General features: G+C 42.3%; 1 protein-coding gene across 6 annotated transcripts in view; it reads left to right on the top strand.

Annotated features, from left to right (window-relative positions):
* The window catches only part of LOC139606511 (extracellular sulfatase Sulf-2-like), a 69,937-nt gene extending 45,805 nt beyond the window's left edge, over positions 1-24,132 (top strand). For 2 of the 6 annotated variants that reach the window (XM_071458715.1, XM_071458716.1), the window contains 18 exons: positions 388-557; positions 3,698-3,848; positions 3,969-4,068; positions 5,386-5,461; positions 6,346-6,474; positions 11,904-11,960; positions 13,464-13,593; positions 15,686-15,929; positions 18,242-18,422; positions 18,574-18,670; positions 18,748-18,848; positions 18,939-18,998; positions 19,366-19,535; positions 19,655-19,797; positions 20,000-20,123; positions 20,670-20,706; positions 20,920-20,976; positions 22,003-22,171. In XM_071458715.1, coding sequence (XP_071314816.1) covers positions 388-557; positions 3,698-3,848; positions 3,969-4,068; positions 5,386-5,461; positions 6,346-6,474; positions 11,904-11,960; positions 13,464-13,593; positions 15,686-15,929; positions 18,242-18,422; positions 18,574-18,670; positions 18,748-18,848; positions 18,939-18,998; positions 19,366-19,535; positions 19,655-19,797; positions 20,000-20,123; positions 20,670-20,706; positions 20,920-20,976; positions 22,003-22,033 — 2,058 coding nt within the window. In that variant the 3' untranslated portion in view covers positions 22,034-22,171. Of the gene's footprint in view, positions 1-387; positions 558-3,697; positions 3,849-3,968; positions 4,069-5,385; positions 5,462-6,345; positions 6,475-11,903; positions 11,961-13,463; positions 13,594-15,685; positions 15,930-18,241; positions 18,423-18,573; positions 18,671-18,747; positions 18,849-18,938; positions 18,999-19,365; positions 19,536-19,654; positions 19,798-19,999; positions 20,124-20,669; positions 20,707-20,919; positions 20,977-22,002 lie in introns of all 6 variants that reach the window. The other 4 variants (XM_071458714.1, XM_071458717.1, XM_071458719.1 and 1 more) reach the window with 4 other exon arrangements.
* Positions 24,133-24,942: the final 810 nt, after the last annotated feature.

Raw genomic sequence — 24,942 nt, 5'->3', positions numbered from 1 at the left:
AGAGACTTTCTGGGTCATATAAGTACTGGAATTAATCAACTGGAAATGTATTAATTGAATCTATTTTATCTATAATTATTTCTAAATTATATTTTACTTTCCAGGAAACTTCTCAGAAATAATCTGAATATAAAGACATCAATATATATATATATATATATATATATATATTTATGTATGTATCTGTATATATATCAGAATATTATAATATAATAACATAATATTTATTTCAGTCAGAGTTAAATAAATGTAAAACATATCTGATGTTAATAATATATTAATATTTATGTATATAGCAGAGACACATCAGGGCTCAGAGGTGTGTGCTTGTCATATAATAAAAACAACACTGTATGATGAAGCTCAGGTGTGTTTGTGTGTCACCAGGACTACCTGACCGACCTGATCACAGCCGAGTCCATCCGGTACTTCCGCTCCTCGAAACGGGTTTATCCTCATCGCCCGGTCCTGATGGTGCTGAGCCACGCAGCTCCACACGGACCCGAGGACTCAGCTCCGCAGTACAGCACCGCCTTCCCGAACGCATCGCAGCACATGTAGGCCTGCACCCACACACGCGCACGCACCCACGCACACGCACACACACACACACACACACACACACACACACACACACACACACACACACACACACACACACACACACGCACACACACGCACACACACACAATAAGCCTAAACCACACTGTAATCCATCTGAACAATAGAGCAGCTCTGTTCTGCACTGCAGGACAAATCCTGAAGCAACACCACTAAAACGACACAATCCCCCTAATGTGTGTGTGTGTGTGTGTGTGTGTGTGTGTGTGTGTGTGTGTGTGAGTTATTTCTCATTGAACTTGATGTCTTAAAACGTTGCAGCCCGACCTGTCCTGAATCCTGTGTCAGGGACGTGTTTGACTCTTTGTGAGCGGACAGAGACAAACAGAGATAAACAGAGACGTCACCACGGTGACGGCCGCTCTTCTACCTCTCTGTCAAATCTTTTTCATCCAGCAGATGCCTGAGGAAGTGTCGGCTGGACTCCCGCTGTCAGGAGACCATATAAATCCCATTTAAGCTCACCAGGCTTTTTTGTGAAGGTTTTTCTATTTCTGTCACAGAAAGGCTGTGAGAACAGACAGTAATCCCTCCGCTCCGAGGAGAATAATGAGACAAAGTCACTCCACGCTAAATGCTGATACACCGGCGTCATCAATGTCCAACAGCTCAAGTTGATTCAGTTTTGTCGTTCAGCACAAAGCGCAGACACACAACAGTTACAGTGAAATAAGAACCCAGGAGGCCAGAGCACAAACACAGAAGATTTAAACTGTTTCACTTATATTTATTCAGAACGGACTCAGAACCAGATGTGCAGCATGTTGCAGTTTCATGTTTCAGTCTTTAACTTTATATTAATGTTCTTGCAGTGTTTGAGTGGACAACATGCAGTTCAAGGTCCTGTGTGAGAGCCAGTCTCACCTGACTTCAGAAAGCGTATCGGGGGAAAAGCCTCCGGTTTCTTTCTTCCTTCCCAGAAAAAAAAACTCACTGGCTTTTTACAGACGAATAAAACAAAAACTTAGAGAAATGATCCTACAAAAAAATCAAAAAATCACTTGCCTCTCGGGTCTTCCATTACATTCAGACCTCCTCCTCTGAAAAAAGACAAATCATTGTAAATGTAAAGGATTTTCAGTTTTCATGTGTGTTTCTCTGCTCATTATTCACACACAGACAGTCCAGTCTCCTCCTGCTGACACTGAGCTCACGTTCACCAGATAATTCTTCTCATTTACATATTTTTTTCATCTTTTCATATCTTTGGTCAGACACAGAAACAAACAGCTTGTAGACACGTTGATGCTCCGTCGTTACCACGGAGCTGAAAACACTACACTACACTCTGGTTCCTCTCCCTGTGAACAGTAAGGTGCCCTTTAGTAAATCCTCACTGGGACATTTAGCTTTTTCTGTCCAGGATCAGTGTGTGACGTTTATGGTTCTTTTATTTTGTCATATTGTTGAGTTTCATGCATTTTAAAGGCTTTGCACATCAGCTGAGGCTGTAAACGCTGTGACACTGGAAAACAGCAAATGAAACTTCTGGCCCTACATATGCCTGGATCCCGGGCCCACGTCTGGCCCGTTAACGTCCACATCCGGGCAGATTCCGGCTGTTGTTCTCTGGTATTGACTAACAGCTGAAATATTTTCTGTGCACCAGAATTGTTCCAGATGTGGAAGTAGCATCTGTCAGTCATGCTGTATGTGGGCCAGACTCAGGCCATGGAACCAGGTGTATCCTAGACCAATAGAAAAACCAGCATGTGGCCCAAATATTGGCCGGATTTATTTTCCTGTCTGTCTGAACCTGTGTCTGTACAAACAAACAGTAAAAAAAATCTCAAAGATTAAAATAAGGAGTAAAATAAACAAAGAATAAAAAAATCATGTGAACAAATCAGAAACATGAACTGGGTTTGTTGGCCTGACCTTTCACTGGCGTGCTGCAGCGCTCCGACGCCTCATCAGCCCGTGTGTCTGGAGAAGCTCCAGGAAGCTCGTGTGGTGACTGAACCCAGGACCTTGTTGCTGTGAGGTGACGGTGTGGCTGCCGCTGCACCAGCGTGCCGCCTGACGCCCTCTCAGCTCGTCACACTCGTCCATATGCAGCTTGTTTACACGGTTTTACTCTCTCGGAGCAGAGCGGTGGTGAGGGGGGGTTGTGGGGGGGCTCCGCATGTCGGCTGTTAAACTGTCACACTGAGTAAAGGTCTCCAGCCCGACGGTGCTGATGTAATGTTCGCCCTGAGTGGAGCGAATGCAGCTGTTTCCAGCTGTTCAGTGAGGAGGAAGTTTAAGGTTATTTCTGTCTCAACACAGGAATTTAATTATGTAGCTGCAGCAGAGAGGAGGTGGGAAGAGGGGGGAGGAGGGGGGAGGAGGTGAGAGGAGTAAATGAGTTGGCTGATGGAAGTCATTCATTATCTACACAGAACATACTGCAGGAGCATCGTCTGTGTGTGTGCATGTGTGTGTGCGTGTGTGTGTGTGTGTGTGCGTGTGTGTGTGTGTGTGTGTAATTAATGAACAGGAGCATCTGCTGTCATTACTCCACACACAACCAAACACATGCTATTATACTGAACACACACACACACACACTGTTATTTCTAACACTCAGACCCGACTGTGTTTGGACCACAGTTGAAACCAATAGTCATTCTCCTAATTAATTAATTTGATGAAGTGATTAATTGTCTGGTCTGTAGGGAATGTTTTTTCTTTCGTGTCTGACCAGCAGTGAGACACTCACATTATATTTCCAAGCACTGAAGGCGGAGCAGGTAAATCAGTTCATTCAGTTAAAAAAAAGAATCTAATTATGAACTGATTGATTCACCATCACGCTGAAATGAGCCGTCTGGTTCAGTCAAAATTGAAAGTCAGTGGCTCAGACTCAGAGAGGTCAGTTTTTAAAGCTTTTATTAAGCCAGCTGATGTTTGAGACCAGTAAAGGTCCTCTGAGCGGTTCTACTGTGAACTTGTAGAAGAGAGCAGGCTGATCTGTCTGTTCTATTTCTATCAGAGTCTGATTCAGACGAGAAGAGATCAGGCTGCTTTCAAAAAAACATGCAGCAACATTTACCTTCCTCCCCCCCGTGTCTCTGCCCCCCCCTCGTCTCCCCAGTACTCCCAGTTATAATTACGCTCCAAACCTGGACAAGCACTGGATCATGCGTTACACCGGCCCCATGAAGCCCATCCACATGGAGTTCACCAACATGCTGCAGAGGAAACGACTGCAGACGCTGCTGTCTGTGGACGACAGCGTGGAGAAGGTGGCTCTCTCACACACACACACACACACGCAAACAAATACATAATGATGAAACTAAATGTTTGTTGTCTTGTATAAAAAGTGAAAGTGTGTGTTGTGACTGCGTCCGTCTGTGTCTCAGCTGCACAACATGCTGGTGGAGACGGGCGAGTTGGAAAACACCTACATCATCTACACGTCTGATCACGGCTACCACATCGGACAGTTCGGCCTCGTCAAAGGTGGGAAACCTCCTCACAGGGAACATTTACATTAAACTGTTTTTAGTAAAAATTATTTAGTGAATGTATTATTATGGTTTTCAGATCATATGGAATCTATCACTTATTATCTGTAAAGATCAATTTACTGTTGGGGACATTTTAGAAATAACGTGAATATCTAAGGAAAAGTCACTCAACCTTTATTTTCTCTCAGAAACACTGAAGTACAGACCAGATTTACAGTGAAGCCAAGTAAAAGTTTTTTTAACTTAAATGATTTTTGAACGTGTTACATGTGATTCAGCAGCGTCCTGTTGACCATGTGATCACAACATCTCGACCTGTCAGCAAACAGTTGAAATTAGCAGCAGCTGCAAACTCTCTGTGCAACACATCAGTTTCATGATCTGTAGTAGAACTATGTTAAATTTCATCATCTCTGTTACCGGTAAATAAATAAACTAAAAACTGGAGGCAAAAATACTATATTAGAAAAAAATATTTTGACCATAGTCCAAAGAAAAGGTAAACAGATTTAATAATTACAAATATAATGTTTTTGCATGTTTTTAAACGAAATGATCTTAAAAAACATTAAAAATGTTTTAAAACTCTTTCTATTGTTTTTTCTATATTAAGGCCTCACTGTGATAAACCACTGTGGAGACTGGAGTCTCCTCTGGCTTCAGTTCAGTCCTGAGTGTTTGATCATTATTAAATAAAAAGTGCTCTGAGACGTTATTTGGCCTCCATATCTTTACAGCATTTAGAGATTTTTAAGTGAGTTGGAAAAGTTTGTGAATCGCTGATTTAATATTCATTTTGTCTTTCTCTACAAGATTCACTATTAATCGTTATGAACATAACATTTTAAATATTTCAAAAAATAGCCTTGATCCAGTTTGTAAGTTTATAATTTTATGATATTTTGCTGCCAGAGTTTGTTAGAATCCCACGTCAGTTTTTCCTGTTTAGATTAAAATAATTCCTGAATGTCACCAAACGCAACATCATGTATTTATTTTTCATTTATTTTTTAAAAGCTTTTATTTTAATTTAATTTAATTTATTATTATTGTTGTTGTTGTTGTTATTATTATATGTGAACAAAACACTAGAATCCTGTGATAGGCTAAGATTATAAATGTCACCTCACTTCCTGTCCTTATTCTGCTGACTTCAACTTTAACAGATCTGAGCCTTTATGATGGTGACAAATGTTTACTGCGTGTTAACTGTGTGTGTGTGTGTGTGTGTGTGTGTGTGTGTGTGTGTGTGTGTGTGTGTGTGTGTGTGTGTGTGTGTGTGTGTGTGTGTGTGTGTGTGTGTCTGCAGGTAAATCCATGCCGTACGAGTTTGACATCAGGGTCCCGTTCTACATCAGAGGACCTAACGTGGAGCAAGGCAGCATGTGAGCTCACACACCAACATTAAATTCACACCACACGACTCATCATCGAGCGTCTTCGTCATCCAGTCACTTCACACCAGCAGCAGACACACACAGTCAGAGAGCAGCTGCTGAACATAGTAAAGAGCCAGTTGCACAAAACACCTTAAGTTTTCTACTTAATTATGACATTTAAGGTTTAATTTCTCCTTAGCTGCGGGAGTTACTTTGCTTAGTTAAGGAAAAAAGTAATTTGCAGCAGTAAAAGAGATTTTACAGCAGTAAAATTCTACTGTAGCCATGGAGACTGTTGATTTGCTTTTAAGAAAACAGATCAGTGAAAATAAAAGATCAGAGAAGCAGCGCAATAAATCACAGAGCTGAAACATCTGACCAGCGCTTTTCTTCAGGGACTCTGTGTGTGTGTGTGTGTGTGTGTGTGTGTGTGTGTGTGTGTGTGTGTGTGTGTGTTCCTGGTAAAGCAGATTACCACAGTCAGAGCTGTTCCACGAGGTGATCATGAGTTCACACAGAGCTGTGTTGCTACGCTGCACACATTTACCAAAATATGAAATATTTAACACCCAGTTTTCACAGTAAACCTGCTGCCAAACACCTGCTCTCAGAACCTGACACTCTCCATGTGCTGCTCTCCTATTGGCTCATTTACTTTAATTCCTTAGGTCAATTAAAAGTGTTTAAACTATAATAAAGTATAATTATCACGTGTGTATTTTTGGTGTGAGTTTTTTCTTGTTTCTCACCAAGTTTAGAGAAAAATAGGAAAATAATGAATCATGAGGCCGACGGAGCTGTAGATAAACAGTCTTGTTTATTTTTATGTGTGTCTGCATGTATGTGTGCGTGTGTGTCTCTGTGTGCCTGTGTGTATTTGTGTGTGTTAGTAACCCTCACATGGTTCTGAACATCGATCTGGCTCCGACCATCCTGGACATCGCCGGCCTCGACACACCTCCAGATATGGACGGGAAGTCGATACTGTCTCTGCTGGACACTGACAAACCTGCCAACAGGTACACACACACACACACACACACACACACACACACACACACACACACACACACACACACACACACACACATACAGGTAGTGTGTGGTAAAGAAACACACCATCCTTAGCTCTGTTCTTTCGTTGGTTTTTCTGGTTCAGTTTGTGTAACTGTTGCCAAACCTTCCATCACACACAGTGTGACAGCAACAGTGGAAAAATCACCATTAAAGTTCATCCCTTTAAACAACAAGCCTTTGATTTCGGACAGAAGCAGGAAAAATTAGCATTTTGATTCAATAACTGTTGATTCTGCTGAAATGACACCTGTCCTTGGCTCTTTTCATCCGTCAGCTTTTATTTATTCCTCACGTCAGTCTCCAGCTGACATTGAAGAAATGAAACTGAGAGATTCTCCTCAGTCGTTACAGCGAGTGCCTCAAAACAACATCTGTTTACTTTCTCGTGGCAAAGACTTCTAACATTTACAGGAAAAACGACAGGAAGAGCAGGAGGCCAGGTGACGTTGCTATGGCTCCACAGAGGGAGGTGTTAGTGGTGGATGGATGGGCCGACTAAATGATGGCCATGAACCCAGGACACCGCTGTTCGCTTCCTGTGTCAACAACCCAAACTGTAACCAGAGTGTTTGAATACAGGTTCATTCTTCTTCAGTGGTTTGTAACAGTTGTGGACAGTCCGCATGATGGAGGCGTCAGATCAGAAAACACTTCGATGTGTCTCTGAGGACTCATCATAATTTGGTTTGTTACTCAGAATCATCTGTGAAGCTTTCGTTTGAAACTGTTTGGAAAAGTTCAACTTGGCAGCTGATTGGATGAACCATCTGTCATGTGACGCCCCAGGAGAGCGAGGAGGAAACACAACGCAGCAACAAGCCACAGTCAGAGCAGCTTCAAAGCTGTTCTGTAAATGATTCTTGTCTTTGTGAGGAAAATTTGAGCATAAAAAGCTGCAGTCGCTTCTCTGTAGCTGCTTCCTCGTCTCTCACGTGGACTACTGCAGCGTTCTTCCGACGAGCTTCCCTCCACACACACAGAAACCTTTACACATGGTCCAGAATGCAGCAGCATTTCCTTCTCAGCCACTGTGTTCCTCCAAGGAATCTCAGTCCAGACTGTTCTGGTCTGTGGTTCCCTGATGGTGCAACCAGCTCCTGAAGTCTCTCAGAGCAGAGCCGTCCCTCTCTATCTTCAAGACCCTGTTGAAGACTCCTCTCTTCAGAGAGCACCTCCTCTCCTAACTCCTCTAACACCCTAACATGTCTAACCAGCTCTGAATATGCACCTTTGCTGCACCTCTTCACATCACGACAGTTAAGGATGGGGGCGTCTCCCCAAAGACAGAGTCAACAGAGTGATGCGATAAGCAGCTTGCTGAAGACAAAGGTCAGAGGAGAAAAGAGACTCACTGGAGCAACCAGGAAACACCACCCGTATGTAAATCATCCTCCTGCAGAGTGTTGGAGCAGCACGGCGTCTCTCAGCTGTAACGACCCCATTTAAACACCTGGGTGCGCCGCAGCTCACAAACAAAGAGCCATCTGGCTCGCCGTAAGGGAAACAAATTTTCTATTAATATTTATCATGATCAAAGTATGAACAAAGGCAAAGGTAAAGGTCAGGATGTCAGAGCAAACGGGATAATGATTCAACCGGCGTCAAACCCAGAACTTCTGCTAAAAGGTTTCCAACACCAGGACACACTCAAAGAAAAAGTCAGTTTTTTCTATTAAACTATGTATTTATATGTATTTTTTTTAAAGATTTACATCTTCAGTATGAACCAGGGGGGCTTTGAGCTGAGAGGCAGACTAACACATGGTTGGTTTGGTTGATTACACCATCATCATCCTTTATGGGACATTAAGTATGATGAACTGTATTTCTTAACTGTGTTAACTATGATGACGATGAGAAGGTGGTGAGATGAAACCTCAATCGCAAAACCTCTGACTAAATCTCAGTATAGTATCCATCCATCCATCCATCCATCTTCAACCACTTAATCTGGGCCAGGTCATGTTGGCAGCGACAAACAAAGAGCCCAAACATCCTTGTCTCCATCAACAGTTTCCGGCTCCTCCTGAAGGATCCAGAGGTGTTACAAGACCAGATGATATAATCTCTCCAACATGTTTTGGGCCTGTCCTGAGGTCTCCTACCAGTTGGACAAGCCTGGAAGACCTTCACACCCAGGAGACAACATAACCAGGTGCCCGTATCACCTAAACTGGTTCCTTTCGACTTGAAAAGGCAGCGACTCTATTCTGAGCTCCCCCCAGGTATCAGAGCTCCTCACCCTATCTCTAAAGCTGAGCCCAGACACCCTACAGCAGAAATGTGTTTTTTTTTCTTCACCACAACAGTCCGGTACGACGCCCACTTTACTTAAGCATGAGGTTCATTCTTGACCTTGTTAGTCAGTGGACCTCGGATTAAAGGTTTTTGTTTGTGTTGTCAAACTTTCATTAATGAAACTCAGACTGAAGTGTTCATGGTTTTATTAAGACCAGACTAAAATGAAGAGTAAGAAGAATTAAGTTCAGTAAACAAACATAAACTTTGGACCTCAGGACTAAGACTAAAACTACAAAAGGCTGATAAACTTAGCACCACTGTGAGAAAAAACAGAACCAGCTCAATTTATGCAGATTCCCAAATGAGGAATTCAGCAATAAACATTAAGATTTTTAATGAACGCCGGAGCAGAAAACTGGAACATGATGAAAAAAGAAAGTGATCAAATGACCAAATATTGATTAAAAAAGCAAAGTGCTCAAGTTTTCAGGAGGACGGAGGTTCAGAGATGAAGATCTGTAGGTTAAAGATGAAATAAGTTTCCTCCAACAGTTGAACAGACTCTGTGATGCCGTCGAGTCTGTGCAAACAAAGGTGTCACACTGTTCCAACATCTTTGTCCTTTAAAACATGTTTGATCGAGGCGTCTCTTCAGGGCTTTTTTCATGTTTAAACTCAAACAGAAACTCTACGGAGCTGCGTCTCTGTCTTTCAACCCCAAACAAATTTTTCGTCACTTAGCTCTGAGCTGTGCAGGGCTCAGGAGGATCCCTGTACTCCGGCTGTTTGAACACGTGTGAATCAACTCGGCGTGTTCTCAAGTGCAGCGAGGGACTGTAAAGCATCTGTTCTCCCGAAGTACAGAAGAATTCAGAGACAGTAGCTGAAGGATGGATTACACCGAGCCAGAGTTAATTCAGAACAAGAACCAGGAATGACAGAGGACTGATTCTGTGCAGATTCTCCTGTTCAGACAAACATGTGGATCAGATCTGGACTGAAGAGTCCTGCTGTACCAGGACAGTCTGAGTCTGGACTGTGGAATCAAACCAGGGTCATGTTGTTCTGAGGTGGTGAACAGGTTTATCTGTGTACATGATTATTTCAGAGAGAACTCGGGAGAAAACTGGGACTCTGAACCTTCTGCAGCCTGAACAAACCTCTTCTGTCTTTCCACCTGGAGAAACGTAGAGCTCCAGACTGCTGCAGGTCTCCTGTTGATGGGAGATGGAGAAATTTACATCTGCTGCAAACACAAGAATAGACACATTTCTACATGTACACGCCCACTATGTCCTGAGAACAGGTCTAATTACTGTCAGTGAAAACACCTGAGTGGGTAGAGTATGAGTGTACAGGAGCTCTAAAACTTTACACTCAAAATCCTGCATGTGATCATAGTCATGTGCCATGTGAGGCTTCATTACTGATCAAACTACTAAAGAGTGGAACGAGTAGTTTTGTAGAATTTATCCAACCTAAAACAGCTGCAACATTAAAATGCTGCTAATAATTTAATACAGTGGTTCTCAAACCCACAGCTGAGTCTAATTAGACCACAGACCCACAAGAATGTCTGATTTAATAAAACATTAAAGTAAAAAACTTTACTCTTTATACTTTAAGTACATTTTTCTGTTAATTCTGTTAATGTAGTTTTACTTCAGTAATATTTGAATGCAGGCCTGTCAGTTGTAACAAAATGTTTTTACAGTGTATTATTGCTACATGGTGTCAGATTAAGGCTTCAGAGATAAAATACATATTGTTCTTTATTATCATCTCATATTCAGCTGAAGTGATTGGTTAATTAATCAATTAGTTGATTTTTTTGTTTTGAACATTTGAAGACGTCACCTTGTTTTATACTGGAAACATTTAATCAATTAAGTGAGAGCAGAATAGGTCATAATTAACATAATTGTTTATTGCAGCCCAAATGTAATGTGATCCCACACAGAAATGTAATTTATTTGTATGGGCTCAACATATACTGTATGTCAATATATGAAATTGTTCTAACCTAGGTTTTAAATAAAACTTTTACATTTTACATATGTTTTCATTTAGCTTTATTTAGCTTTTCAGTTTTCGGCACCTGATGCTTGGAACAATCTTCAATCTGAACTTCACCTGCAAAACTTAGTTTCCTTGACTGAATTTAAAGATCTGGTGAAAACTCTGGGGTCCAGGCTGTCTGTGTGCAATGTTTTATATAAGTACGTTTTTATGTAGGTAACTTCTTGCTAGTTTCTTTCTTTAATACTGTAACTGTGTTGCTGCTATCTTGGCCAGGTCTCCCTTGTAAAAGAGATTCGTGATCTCAATGGGACTAACCTGGTTAAATAAAGGTTAAATAAATAAAAATAAAAGAAATACATTTATATGTGCATATATTTCATATGTGGAAATTCAATACATATTACTTTTGCCCGTGGGATCAAAGAAATGTAATTATTTTTGATCAAACAAAACACAGCAAAAAAAATCCAGCTGCAGGAAAACCAACCTGAGAGGAAATTACTGTGTTTCTCCAGAACATTTCAAACCTCAGTCAGTTTTGTAGGTGAAAATATGCACAAGATTTGACCTTAATTTTATTTTCATTGTGTGTAAATCTTGCTTTCACCTAATATCTTCAGCACTGTTTGTCTCTCTATCATAGTTTAAAAGTTTATTCTGCAGATCAATGTAGAAAAAGACAAGTGGAAAAAGTCCTGCAGTTGTTTCCACTGTGGCGGCTTCTGTTGTTTTAGCTGCGGCAGGAAAATCAAAATATTATCCCTAAAAGTCAAAGTCCCAAACATCCCAGAATAGAAACCAGATGGAGACAGTCATTAAGAGAGGGAGTGCATTACGAATATAATATAAATGTGTGTCATTTTCTATTTGAACTGAGGTAAACTCTGTGCATGTGGCAGTAAGAGGAGCCTGTGCATCATTTACCTCATTTAGCTCTAAAACTAAACAGCCCTGTTTCCTGTTGTGCTCCTGGAGTCGAGTCTAAAAAGAAAAAGGTAAAAATAAAGAGAGGAAGGATGGAGGTGGAGGTGACGACAGCGCTGCTTGTTGCTAAAAAAAAAGGAAAAGGAATAATCTCTAAACTCTGTGCTGTTTTCCTCTTCTTCAGGTTTCAAGTAAACAAGAAGCCGAAGGTGTGGAGAGACTCGTTTCTGGTGGAGAGAGGGTAAATACTCACATTATCACTGATACTGACAGCTGCTGGAGCGCAACACACAACAGACTTTAACTGTATTTTGAAGGTCCCATATGTTACACATTCCCAGTGTTTTATCTGAAGGGTTGATCTCCATAAGAAGATAAATTTGTGGTTTTAAGAATCAAAAGCCATCTCAGTGTAGTTTTACATCTCCTCTCTCAATAAAAATACAGCAGATTTCAGGTAAACACTCAGAGAAACCAAATTCTGCAGGGTTGGATGGTGGGTCCAGGTGACTGCTTTGTTGTGACATCACAAAGTTCCAGAAGTCCTGACGGCTGGTTTTAAGGCTCAGTTTCTGAATACAGGCTGTGTGCATTTCTCTGTGGACTGAGGCTTTGATACTTTCACAGTATTAATATAGAACCGAGAGCTGCTTTATAATCACAAACACATGGACGTCTACCTTTAGACTGTGTGGAGCTTTAACAGAAATATTATATATAACTCATATAGTATCTCTGCTTCCATTAGAATTAGGATAACTGGGCAAATTAATCCAAAATGACTCTTTTATTAAATAATATTAACTAACTGACCATTAATGACTTCAATGCTTCACAGCCATGCAGATGAAAATAAACCTTCTCAGCCAGTCAGTGAGCACATACATCAAACTACAACCCAGTTGCTCCAGAACATTATTAAACCTCATCACTTCACTATAATGACTTATTTTTGTTTGTTTGAGTTTATGTTTTTTCATGGTTCCATGATTTCAACGTTTTTTCCTTATGTCCTCCTTTTTCATATGTTTGCAGAACTAATAGAAAAGACTAATGATGTGTCCTAAATCCAGACTACACATTAATCCTGAGCAGGTTTTTAGTCTGTGGTGTGTTCACACAGAAAAAGTACTGGATCCACACAGTGAGCATAAATACTAAATAGAGGGAAAGTCAGAGGATTCATCCTCTGGGGACCATAAATGTATGAACGAAGTTGGCAATCCATCCAATTGTTGTTGAGATATTTCACTTCCAACATGGTGGACCTACATTGTGTCCCTGGAGCCACCCTGCTAGCATGGCTAAAACAGTAATGCTAAAGCAGCACCTTACCTGGAGGTCAAACTGAACATGAGCACATCTGAACTGTTAGTGGTAAACCCTCACTGAGACAGTCGGTCTGGTCACTGTGATGTTTAACGCACAGTTTGTGTCAAAATTCTTCTGAATGAGTTTGTTTCCAACCTGTCTGAACATCTGGCAGGTCTCAGCTATTGACTCAGTGAGTACAGTGCTATTACTGGTATATTACTGGAAGGAAGGACGACCAAAACAAAACACACTGTTCATTATGAAAATAAGTTGTAATAATCACCTGTGTCATTTCTCACATCAAGTCTTGTTGAGAATAAACAGAAGACTTTACAATGTGTGCAGCAGACAATGACCTCTTAGACCTGTTGGAAAAAAAACATATCAGACACAGAAATTTCCAACTCGTCTGTGTTTGGTTCGTTAACAGGAAGCTGCTCCACCAGCGCGTCGAGGGAAAGGAAGTGTCACAGGAGGAGAATTTCCTGCCCAAACACCAACGAGTAAAAGACCTGTGTCAGAGAGCTGAGTACCAGACGCCCTGTCAGCAGACCGGACAGGTACAGTAACACCCAGGCCCACTACTGAAGTTCATTCTCTCATCCTCTCATTCTCTAAATGATCATTGCTGCCACCAGACCAACAGCATCTCAGACCAAAACAAATGCTCCATCAGCCACATCTCAGGCCTCCGGTCACGTTCTCAGGCAGTAAAATGTTACGAAGCTGAGTGAAAGTGTCACTGAACACAACAGGAAGCACACGTGAATAAAATTACCCTGTGAGCACAAGAACCAACAAAAAACAATCTAACCACAACCATTAGCCCACATTAGCATTGTACGCTCCACAGCTCTGCTGACAGTTAGCCAGCTAGCGATAGCAACACTTGCTGAACAAATTCATAATATTGGTTACAGCAGTTAGCTAACATCATGATGCTACTGTAGCTGTCCAGGACTGGATTCACAGTCAGACTGGGAAAGAAATTCAGCCTTGGACTGATCCACTGGGACAGGATGCATGAATGACACTGACGGAGCTGGAAAAGACACTGACGGAGCTGGAAAAGACACTGATGGAGCTGGTACAAAACTTTCAAAACTTAAAAAACTTTAAGGATGTTTTGATGGTTAGTCTGTAGCCTGTGGGCTTTTTGTGCCTTTATTATAGAACAGTGGAGACTGACAGGAAAGGGGGGTAGAGAGAGGGGAATGACATGCAGGAAAGAGTCGGGCCGGTTAGGAGTCGAACCGGCGACTGCCTGCTAAGAGCGTCTTGCGCCCCAACCACTCGACTACCAGGCCACCCCTTAATCAGAACCTTTTAAGATGAAAAGGAGGTTTCTTCTTCAGTGGAAGAAATTCTCTATGTTTAGCCCGTATGTTTATAACCATGGGGCCAATGGTTTAACAGGAGGGGCTCACGTGCACTAACATGCACACACTACTGGACCAGGTACCAAAACAGAGAACAGAGAAACTCAGATTACATCACACACAGAGGGGGTGTGGCTTCGTTCTCTGCTCAGGACGCCATGACTCAACAAACAGAACAGTTGTTTGATTCTGTTTTATTGTTGAAAATCTCGTTTACATAACCTTTAAAAAAGAAAAATGTTGCAGAGATTTTCCGACACAGACTTTTTGTTTTTGCAGAATAAACAGCTTTTTTTTTTTTTTTTTTTTTTTTTTTTTTTTTTTTTTTTGGAATAAACGCAGGAAAAGTGAGACGGCTGCTGCTGCTGTGATAAACAAACAGAGACTTTAAAGACACACAGTACAACGCTGGAGACTTCTGTCAGGGAGATGAAAACCAGATACCATCTCTACAAACCAGACAGACACAATAACAGCAGTAATGACACAGAGGGAGCAGAACACAATGAACCAAACACAGCAGAATCACAGAGAGCAGACGTGGAGAGAATCAAGATGCAGCAACACAACAGAAACTTTCTCCAAGACGTTTAGAGAGCTGTGTGTTTGTGTGTCTGTTTGTGTGAGTTCATGCTTGTTTGAGGTTAATTACACTTGTCGAAAATCCCTTTAGTCAGTTGATTAGTCTCTTAGCAACAGAGTCTGTCGGCTGCTGGATCGCTCTGATAAACAGCCCTTAGAAAAGTGTGTGTGTGTGTGTGTGTGTGTGTGTGTGTGTGTGTGTGTGTGTGTGTGTGTGTGTGTGTAATTAACAATCCAAGCATTTGTCACTGTTTAATAACAGCGAGTGACTAAAGTGCAACAGTAGAAATTCATTCAGCTGCAGGTGAACAACAGATTATGGTGAACTTTGTGTGTTTGTTTCAATACAGAATCTGACCTGCTAATTAAAACAACGCAACGCAACGCAACGCAACACAACACCTGTAGCTTCCCACAGTTAAACCAAACTGTTCAGACTGTACTGAGATGTGATTGGCTGTTGGGTGGATGTGGATGTTGTGTTCAAGTTCCTCCTGAAGGTTTTCTAAGAGTCCAGGGTTACAGGAGAAAAAAACCTTCCACATGATGTTGAATTGTTTGTAGAAAATGCACAAAGACTGTGTTTGTTTTACTTTGCATGTAAATCTACTTGATTTCTACTTGATTTGTCCTGTGTGTCTGTGTGTGTGTGTGTGTGTGTCTGTGTGTGTGTGTGTCTGTGTGTGTGTAGAAGTGGCAGTGTGTGGAGGACGCCACAGGTAAGCTACGGCTCTTCAAATGTAAGAACGAAGGGGGAGGAGCAAAGAACTTCCAGAGGGGTGTGGCCGGTCAACAGCATCCAATCAGCATCAAGTCCCAGCTGTACCAGCGCAACTCAGACGGCTGTGACTGCGACCTCCGCGACCTCCGACCTCTGAACCTGCGGCCTTCCATGATGAGGCCGTTCAACAAGAAGCCGTTTTTCTCCAAGAAGAGTGAGTGTTACAGGTTGAGTTGGGGGGGGGGGGGGGGGGTGGAATAATAATAATAATAATAATAATGATAATAATAATGATAATAATAATATTTATATATCACTTTTGATACACAGAATGCAGCCTTCCTCAGTTTTATTTTGGGGACATGTTGAGGTGTCCCCTCAGGAAAAGCACAGGCGCAGCTGATAACATAAAAGTGACGATGAGATGTTTTCCTGAGGTTTCTGGAGGGCGTGGTTGTGGTGGGTGTGGTTGTGGGTGTGGTATGTGTTTCACTTGGTCCGAGGATTTGATTTGATGGAAATTTGATGTAATTTCAGTTTAAACCATTCACATCATTCTGGATCATTATCATGACAATGTTTATAAAGGAAAACAACACAGGTTGTTTTTCTCAGTTCACTCAGACATTAGCAAGAAGGAAAGAGCAAGACAATGAAATACACTCTGTCCTGAGTCTGGGCCTGATTCTAAGATCATCCCCCGTCTCCAACAAAGACCTACAAGAAACACTTCGACACTCATCCTGTTGGGAAAGTTTCCTTTGTATAAGAAGCCATTTTTCCATTAACCTGTTTTTGTGAACTAAAAATAAATAGTTTTTTCAGACAAAGAAATGTTTAAATAATAAGAAACACTTTTTTAGTCACATGACATCCAAAAATATCAAAGACAGTTATCTCCCAGAAGCCCCTGGTACGTGGCCGCTGTCAGATCTCAGGGGTTTGACTTTGTGTCATTACCTGCACCAGACGTCGCCTTCGGTTAAACACGACTCCTGATGGGTGGATGCAGTCGTCGCAGCGCTTCCAGCAGACACTGGAAATCCGTCGCCATCTTTGATTGAATGATATCACGAGAGGAGAAAACAAAGCTTCAACAACATCACTCAGTGGAAACAGAACATTCACATCTGTGTTTTCTCGTCTTTTCTAAAAAGTTGTTTCTGTTTTGTGCAGAACTGTGATGGAAGCGTGGTTATTGAAGTGTGAACTACAGTAACCTGTAAACCCACGTTAGTGTATCTTGTCTCCGACTCTCTCTCTCCTGTCAGACTGTTTTCAGACTTCAGTCTTCCTGAGCTCATCGTCTGTCACAGCTGTGATTGTTGCGTCAGAGACGCTGTCTTCACCCCTCATGAGTTTCTTTCCTTCAGAAACTCCTGCAGGTTAAACTGGATGAGATGAACCAAACTCTCTTCGTCCAGATTAACTCTGAAGACTCACTGTGAATGAAGTAAACGCGCTCGTTAGCCTAACAACATTACAAACAGCCCATAAAGCAACTCTCTCTGTAAATTCCTGTAGTTTCAGTTGTGCTTTCTCCTTTCAAAAAGAACATCTGATGTAAGCTTACTGACAATTTTCAAACCGTCTCCTTTTCTCTCAGCGTTAGAGACAAAACAAAAAACTCTCAGCAGTTTTTTTCTGTTCGATCGGCTCCAGAGCAGAGAAGAGTGTTGACGCTGTTGTGTGTGTGGATCAGTGGTTCACTGGGACACTTGTTGGACGAGAGACATCATTAACAAACCTGTGGTTTCTCCTGCTGACACAAGTCAAAATGTCTTTTACTTCTTCCTGTTGTTTGTCTGTTTACACACAAACATGAATCCTCAGCCCAGAGTCGAGACACATAACAGAGACACAGCTCACGAACCGAAGCTCCCAGTGTGAGTCATCATTAATTATTGTATCTGATAAATAATTGTAATTTGGACAAAGTTGGTTGTGAATTTGATCTAAACAAACCGTACACCACCTCCACAAAAAACTTAAAAACTTGCATTTAAAAATGATCCTGGCAAAAAAACAAACAAACCCTAACCCTAACCCAAGATACCAAACTACTGTTTTAACAAGAAACTTTCTGTTTTTATAACAAGTCAGTGCCAAAATATCTCATAACAGCAGGGCGCTGATTATAACATGATCAGTTGCTTATGACAACAAGAAACGTCTCTAAACAGGTGTTTTTTGAAGGTGCAGAGAGACAAAGGTTTGTGATGCAACAAGATGAAATGAGAAGTTGAGATGACAAGAGAAGTTTGTCGTTATGTAAGTTTGTCGTCCAGATGACCCTCGGTTCTCAGAGGAACCTGTTTCCCAGCATAGTGGAGTCGGGCCGTTCCCCTGGTTTCCAGGTGTGATGCTGCCCTCTAGTGTCTGAGGTCAGAACCGCATCATCACCTCAGAGCTGATGGAGACGTGAGGGTCAGAGTCAGAGAGGAGGCTCCAGAACAGAAGCAGCAGGACGAGTGTTTGTTGTGTTAATCAGTGATGCTGGTGTGTGTGTGTGTGTGTGTCTCACAGAGTTCAAAGCCCTGAAGAGTTACTCCAGAAACCGTTACACCCGCTCCACTTCCATGATGAACAGTTACCCTGGTAACCACAGCCTGGTGGGCGTGTCTGACGAGTCTGAGGACGAGTTCAGTGGAATGGGAGGGGCTCCCAGTGTCGTGGCCCCGCCCAACTCCATCAAAGTCACGCACAGGTGGGTTATGTGTGTGTGTGTGTCTGTGTATGTGTGTGTGTGTGTGCCTGTATGATAGTGGTGACTGTTCAGTGGTTTTTTTATACAGATTTTATTTAGATCAAACATGATTCAGTCTCAGGTAAATAGAACTGCTGTTGTTTTCCTGCAGATGTTTGATTCTGTCTAACGCCACGGTGAAGTGTGACACAGGCGTGTACCAGTCTCTGCAGGCCTGGAAGGACCACAAGCTGCACATAGACCATGAGGTACCACAGAGACCCACACACTGACCAAGCCGCTCTCCGTCCCACGGCTCTCTGAACCTTTTCTCTCTCTCCCTCAGATCGAGACTCTGCAGACAAAGATAAAGAACCTGAGAGAGGTCAGAGGTCACCTGAAGAAGGCCCGCCCCCTGGAGTGTGACTGTAATAAATACCTGTACAGGTAAAGTAGAGCAGACCTTCACACAGTGTGAGAGCTGGAAGCAGAGTCCAGGAGAAGATTCATCCTCGGTGATGTTTGAATGTTTTTCAGGTACAAGTCAAAACTGAAGAACAAGCTGAGGCTCAGAGGAGGAGGGCTACACCCGTTCAGGTGAGACTGTCACACTCACTGATTATCTGAGTTAATATGCTCAGGGTCAGGACCTGTTGTATGTGCATGATTTACACTGTTCTGAATAATAACTTGCTCTTTAAATTACCTGTAATCAAGTCCTTTCATATTTAACTCGCAGCTGGAAAATTTGACTTGTGGTAAAAACTGAAGCAGCAGAAGCTGAGAAATCCTGAGTTTAAGTCTGAACACAGGATCCTACATTTCCCACAATGCAACTGGATATCGTATTTCATTAGTTTCTCATAAACAACCAGGTTTTACACACCAGGGTCAGGTTCAGTGATGCAGGAGTAAAGGACATGAAAGGAAAAAACTTCCTCTGTGTGTGTGTGTGTGTGTGCAGGAAGGGCGGGGCACGGGATAAGAAGGCGTGGCTTCTGAAGGAGCAGAAGAGGAGGAAGAAGATGAGGAAGATGATCAAGAGGATCAGGAACAACGACACGTGTTCGATGCCTGGACTCACCTGCTTCACACACGACAACCAGCACTGGCACACTGCACCCTACTGGACATGTACGACACACACACTCACACACACACACGCACACACGCACACACGGGACATGTGCTGTTAAATGTTCCATGATGTTTAAGTGTGTGTGTGTGTGTGTGTGTGTGTGTGTGTGTTGCAGTGGGTCCGTTCTGTGCGTGCACCAGCGCCAACAACAACACATACTGGTGTCTGAGGACCATCAACGAGACCCACAACTTCCTGTTCTGTGAGTTTGCCACTGGCTTCCTGGAGTACTTCGACCTCAACACAGACCCATACCAGGTACATACACACACACACACAAACACACAGACACACACAGACACACACAAGTTAATTGTGAAACTTCATATAATCCCTGTGTGAAGCTGTTGTGATCATCAGTCTGAGCTGATTCACCTGAACACAACAGTTTCAATTCCCTCTCTCTCTCCCTCCCTCTCTCTCTCTCTACCCCCCCCACCCCCACACCCCCCACCCCCAGCTGATAAATGCCGTCAGCTCTTTAGATCGGACGGTTCTCAATCAGCTCCATGTTCAGCTGATGGAGCTCAGAGGCTGCAGGGGACACAAGCAGTGTAATCCTCGCACGCGCTCAGTGGAGCCGGGTATGACACACACACACACACACACACACACACACACACACACAGGTAGTAGTAGTTTTTTAACCCTTTGTCGTCCTGCAGGGTGAACAGTCTGAATCACTGTGTCCCATCAATAACCCCTCGTCCCTCCTGTGGGACAGAGACTCTGTCCTCACTCAGCCCAGACAGACTGGACATTGTTTAAAAGCTCTGAGTCTCCTGATCAGCTGCTGACACACAGGCCTTGTAGAGTTCTGCCATGTTTGTGCTGCTGTAACTTTGGTTCAGTGTCTCTTCTACGGATTCAGAGAGAAGAGAGCAGGGTAACGACTGTGATCAGCAGAGGACAGTTTTATTGTGGGTGTTAAATTTCAGACTTATGAACTGCCCTGTTCCAGAATCAGTGAAACACAACCTCAGTGTCCTAAAATCTCTCATGGTGCGTTCAGGTGTCGTCAACTCATAAAGTAGGAAAATTATCATGGGACCAAGTTGTCACTGGACACTGAGTTAACAAACAAATCACCAGTGGCTTCTGCTCACTAACCAATCAGACTGTCTCTTCAGCAGGAGGGCGGGGACATGGCAGCTTTGATGACTACAGGTACACACACACACACACACACACACACACACACACACACACACACACACACACACACACACACACACACACACACATTCACACACATTATGTTTTCCTGCTCTGACACTGCATGATTTCCTGATGGAGCTGAGGGCTGCTGGTGGCGGAGCAAAGAGAGAGAGAGAGAGAGAGTGTGTGTGTAACATGGTGTGTGTATGTTTGTTGCATCAGGGTGTTTGAGAGGAGGAAGTGGCCGAGAGTCAAGAAACCTTCATCGTCTCGAACCCTGTGAGTCTTCCTCTTGTCCTGCTCTGTGTGGTTCGTCCGTCTGCACGCTGCCGCTTCACACTGCGTCTCAGTCTGACACTGTAGAGTCATGAATCATCATCTTCATTAGATTGTGTCTTAATAATAATAGTGGAAACACACACACACACCCTGAAAACAAAACCTGAACTATGGAGGAACAAAAGTTATTAATAAAGCATGTCCTCAACTTCGGGTCAACTGAAACTCTTCTGCAGCACCAAACAAGAAGAAGAGAAATCACAGTTTACACTTGTCTTAGGAAACAACCCTGAGCTGCCTGTATGAAGATTCATTCAGGTTAAAGCAACAACATGCTTCATGACGTGGTAACAAACACACTGAGTTTTTAATAAAACTCTCAGACAACACTCAATTACACAATATTGATTGGGGTTGTTTTTACTGGAGGAAAGAAACCAAAATAAAGAATAATAAATAAATAAATAAATAAGACAAACTTCTGTTTTGCATTATCTATGGGAAAAGAAACAGCTGTTTATAGTAAATAATACTGGTTCCAAGTGAAATAAAATACAGTTGATTTTAACAAAAAAGACGCTGTGGCAAACAGACTGACAGATACATGGTGTTTTTGATAAATTTATAAATAAATATAAATAAACTTTATTTATAAAGCATCTTTCAAAACAGCAGTTACAAAGTGCTTCACAATTATTAATAAAAATCCATAAAACTCAACAATAAAAAACAAACAAAAAAAACACAAGTCAGATAAAACCAACAGGAATAAACAACAATCTTATAAAACACATTTCCAGCAGAACCGTCAGTCGTCTGTTCCTCTAACAGGATCTGTGTTTGTTTCTCTCACTGCTCGTCTGTTCTGCTTCTGCATGTGCCTTAGTTTTCTCTGTGTGTCTGTTAACAACAACTCTAACCACTGTAACACACACACACACACACACACACACACTTTACACTGTGCAATAGTTTACTCTAGTCTCTGTGTTGTATGTGTGTGTGTGTGTGTGTTTGTGTGTCCAGAGGTCCGATCTGGGACGGCTGGAAGGGCTAAGCCTCCTGATTGGTTGGAGCAGGCTTCTGACCACGCCCACAGCAGCCTGAAGGAGCAGGGTATGGTCGTCGACGCGGCAGCATCGCTTGGCAACCATGCCCCCATCTCACCGTTCAGCCAATCAGCTTCTGCCATTTCTGTGACATCACTAGGCCCTCCCACCCTGCTGCTCAGGGAGACGCTGGGACGAAACACCCAACGCACCTCTTCATCAGCTGCTCCTCCCTCCTCCTCCTCAGCTCCACCCTTCTCCTCTGAGGAGGGCAGCTCCAGGGGGAGGAGCCAAGGGGAGGAGGATGAGGATGATGGTGATGAAGAGGAGGAGGAGGAGGAGATGGAGAGATAGACAGGAGTATTCCTCATCACTGCTGCATCAACAGTAAAATCTGAGAAAGATAAAGCAGCATTTTTAGAACAAAAACTCTCCTCCTCCTCCTCCTCCTCCTCCTCTTCCTCTGCAGGTGACCTCCCAGCGGCCATATTTGTTTTTCATGTTCATATTTAGTCTTTCTAACAGTCTGTAAAGACATTAAAGGACCTGTTCGCCCTGTTTTGTTGTCATTAAACTGAGACTGAGACAGAAGCAGAAAACAAATGTCCACATCGAACACTGTGACATCACTGCTGATGTAAGTGTGATGTCATTTCTTTTTCTTTTTTGTTTTTTTATCCCACTAACTTGAGCGTTGGTTACTGCGGTGACCAACGGCTTTACTGACGACAGAGCAACAGTTGTACTAACTTGGTGACTGACTACAGTACCCACAATGCAACACAGCAGCCCTGAAGAGAACAACAATGAGAAACCTTTTAAAAAATCAAAGAGAACGAACAAGGAAAAGAACAAAAGATAAAACAAGACTGTGGGAGCATGAGGTCTTGTAATATGTCATCAGCCAATAGAAAGAGGACTACAGGATGATGTCATTGCATCCAGAACTTGTTGCAGCTGTTTTATGAAAAAAATAGTTTTACTTTATCATCACATTTTCATCCAATCACCTTCTTCCTTTTCAGTTCAGTCCTTACGTCCTCTCAGCTGATTTTTATCTTTATTTTTTTCCAGCCCTGGCGTCCATTCTCCCCCCTCCCTCCCTCGCCCCAAACAAACCACTGGTCAGAAATGTCCAGAGATCTAATTAGAACATGTAACTTATAAAAATGTAAAATATAACTGTAGAAAAACAACTGGATTCACACAAGAAGTGAAGACAAGATGGAAGAATTAAACCTTTGATGTGATCTCTGTCTGTTGTATTTGATCCAATGCCGAATTAATGTAAGTGATGCGACTTTCTGGCTGATTATTGGCAGGAAATTAAAAGAAAATAAGAAATATTAGGACACAATCAGATCTTTGTCTGTGTTGAAACTGCCCCTCAGATACTCTTACACTGTCATCCCACTGCACCCAGAGGTAAAGGGTCTGTTTCCTCTTCTGTTATGGGTTTTTTTCCTGTTATGAGTTATTTTGTTTTACTTCACATTTTCTGCTGTAAAATGCCATGATGCTGTCGATCCACAGGGAGAGGACACACACCGCTCCATTAAATTGTCATCACAAATATCAGTTTTTCTCTAACTTTGTAAAAGTGTTTGAGGGTGACTTCTTCCTTCCTGTGTGAATGCAGACGACCAGTCTGTTGTCTATAGTTTTTTTTAACCCCAAATGTATTTGCTCTGCGGTGCTATTTGCTGTCTAACAACTATCTAGGAAAAACCTCCTGGTTGTGTTTGAATGTATTTGTAAATGTTTTGGTGTGTTCTCTAAAGACGCGCACTAGAATCGGACAGTTCTGGACCGACTCGCACACACACACACACACACACACCTGCACTTGTACTCCCTCCACCCCCTCGCGCACACACGCACACACATACACCCACACTGAAGGACAAACTGCTGAGCACTTTGATTGGAGGATGGAGGGATGAATGGACCAATGGAGGGTTCATGGCAAGACTTGATGACACGTGATGTAAAGCGGCCGTGTGCAGCCAGTGATACTGATCTAACACACCTGTACAGTCACCCACTGACCTGTGGATACAGTGATTGGTTTTAGTTTGTGAATAAAGTGTTGAATGCCAAAATCTGCCTTTTCCTGTTCAGAGTGTGTTTGTGGTAAAATCATTGAATCTTAAAAAAACGTTGAAGATGAGGCTACGTGTTTGTCCAGACTTAGTCAATAATCCAAGTTAACCCACAGTTGCTGCTGTAGATTGTGTTTTGTTGCCATGGAGGAAAAAATCCTGATGAGTGAAAACAAGTTTAAAAAGTCTCTCAGAGGACACAATTATCTCTGATGTAAATAATGTCCATAAATCAGTTAAAAAAGACATAACTGCAGAATCTGCCTTAGAATAATAACGTTTTTAGGTTTTCTACAGTGTCACAGTAATCCAGTCACTGTCTTTACACATAATGGTACATAGAAAACTGATAATAGCTAATTCGGTGTACTTAATTTTCCAAAGTATAAACAAATATAGACTAAAAGAACAGGGCTAAGACAATGAAGTTGAACACAAAAGTTTTTTGTTTTTTTTTCTTTACTTCATTGAAGATTTCAGAACAACTGACTACAGTCAAAGCCACACATCAATATTCACTTCAAACAAACAGTCCGAACACAGGTACATGGTTTGAGGTCATGACACGTGACTGTGAACATGATTTTGTGAATGCATTTGTTACCTCAAGACTGGACTACTGTAACTCTTTATTGTCAGGATGTCCCAAAAATTCAGTAAAAAGCCTCCAATTGATCCAGAATGCGGCAGCACGAGTACTGACAGGAACTAGGAAACGAGATCACATCTCTCCTGTGTTAGCTTCTCTGCATTGGCTCCCTGTAAAATCCAGGATAGAATTTAAAATCCTCCTCCTCACCTACAAAGCCATTAAT

Source organism: Trachinotus anak, unplaced genomic scaffold (genome assembly GCF_046630095.1).
Source record: "Trachinotus anak isolate AG129_WGS33_773 ecotype Australia unplaced genomic scaffold, CSIRO_AGI_Tana_v1 ptg000022l, whole genome shotgun sequence".
Lineage (NCBI taxonomy): Eukaryota > Metazoa > Chordata > Actinopteri > Carangiformes > Carangidae > Trachinotus > Trachinotus anak.
The sequence above is the reverse complement of the archived record's forward strand: the minus strand, read 5'-3'. Positions and strand labels throughout refer to the sequence as shown.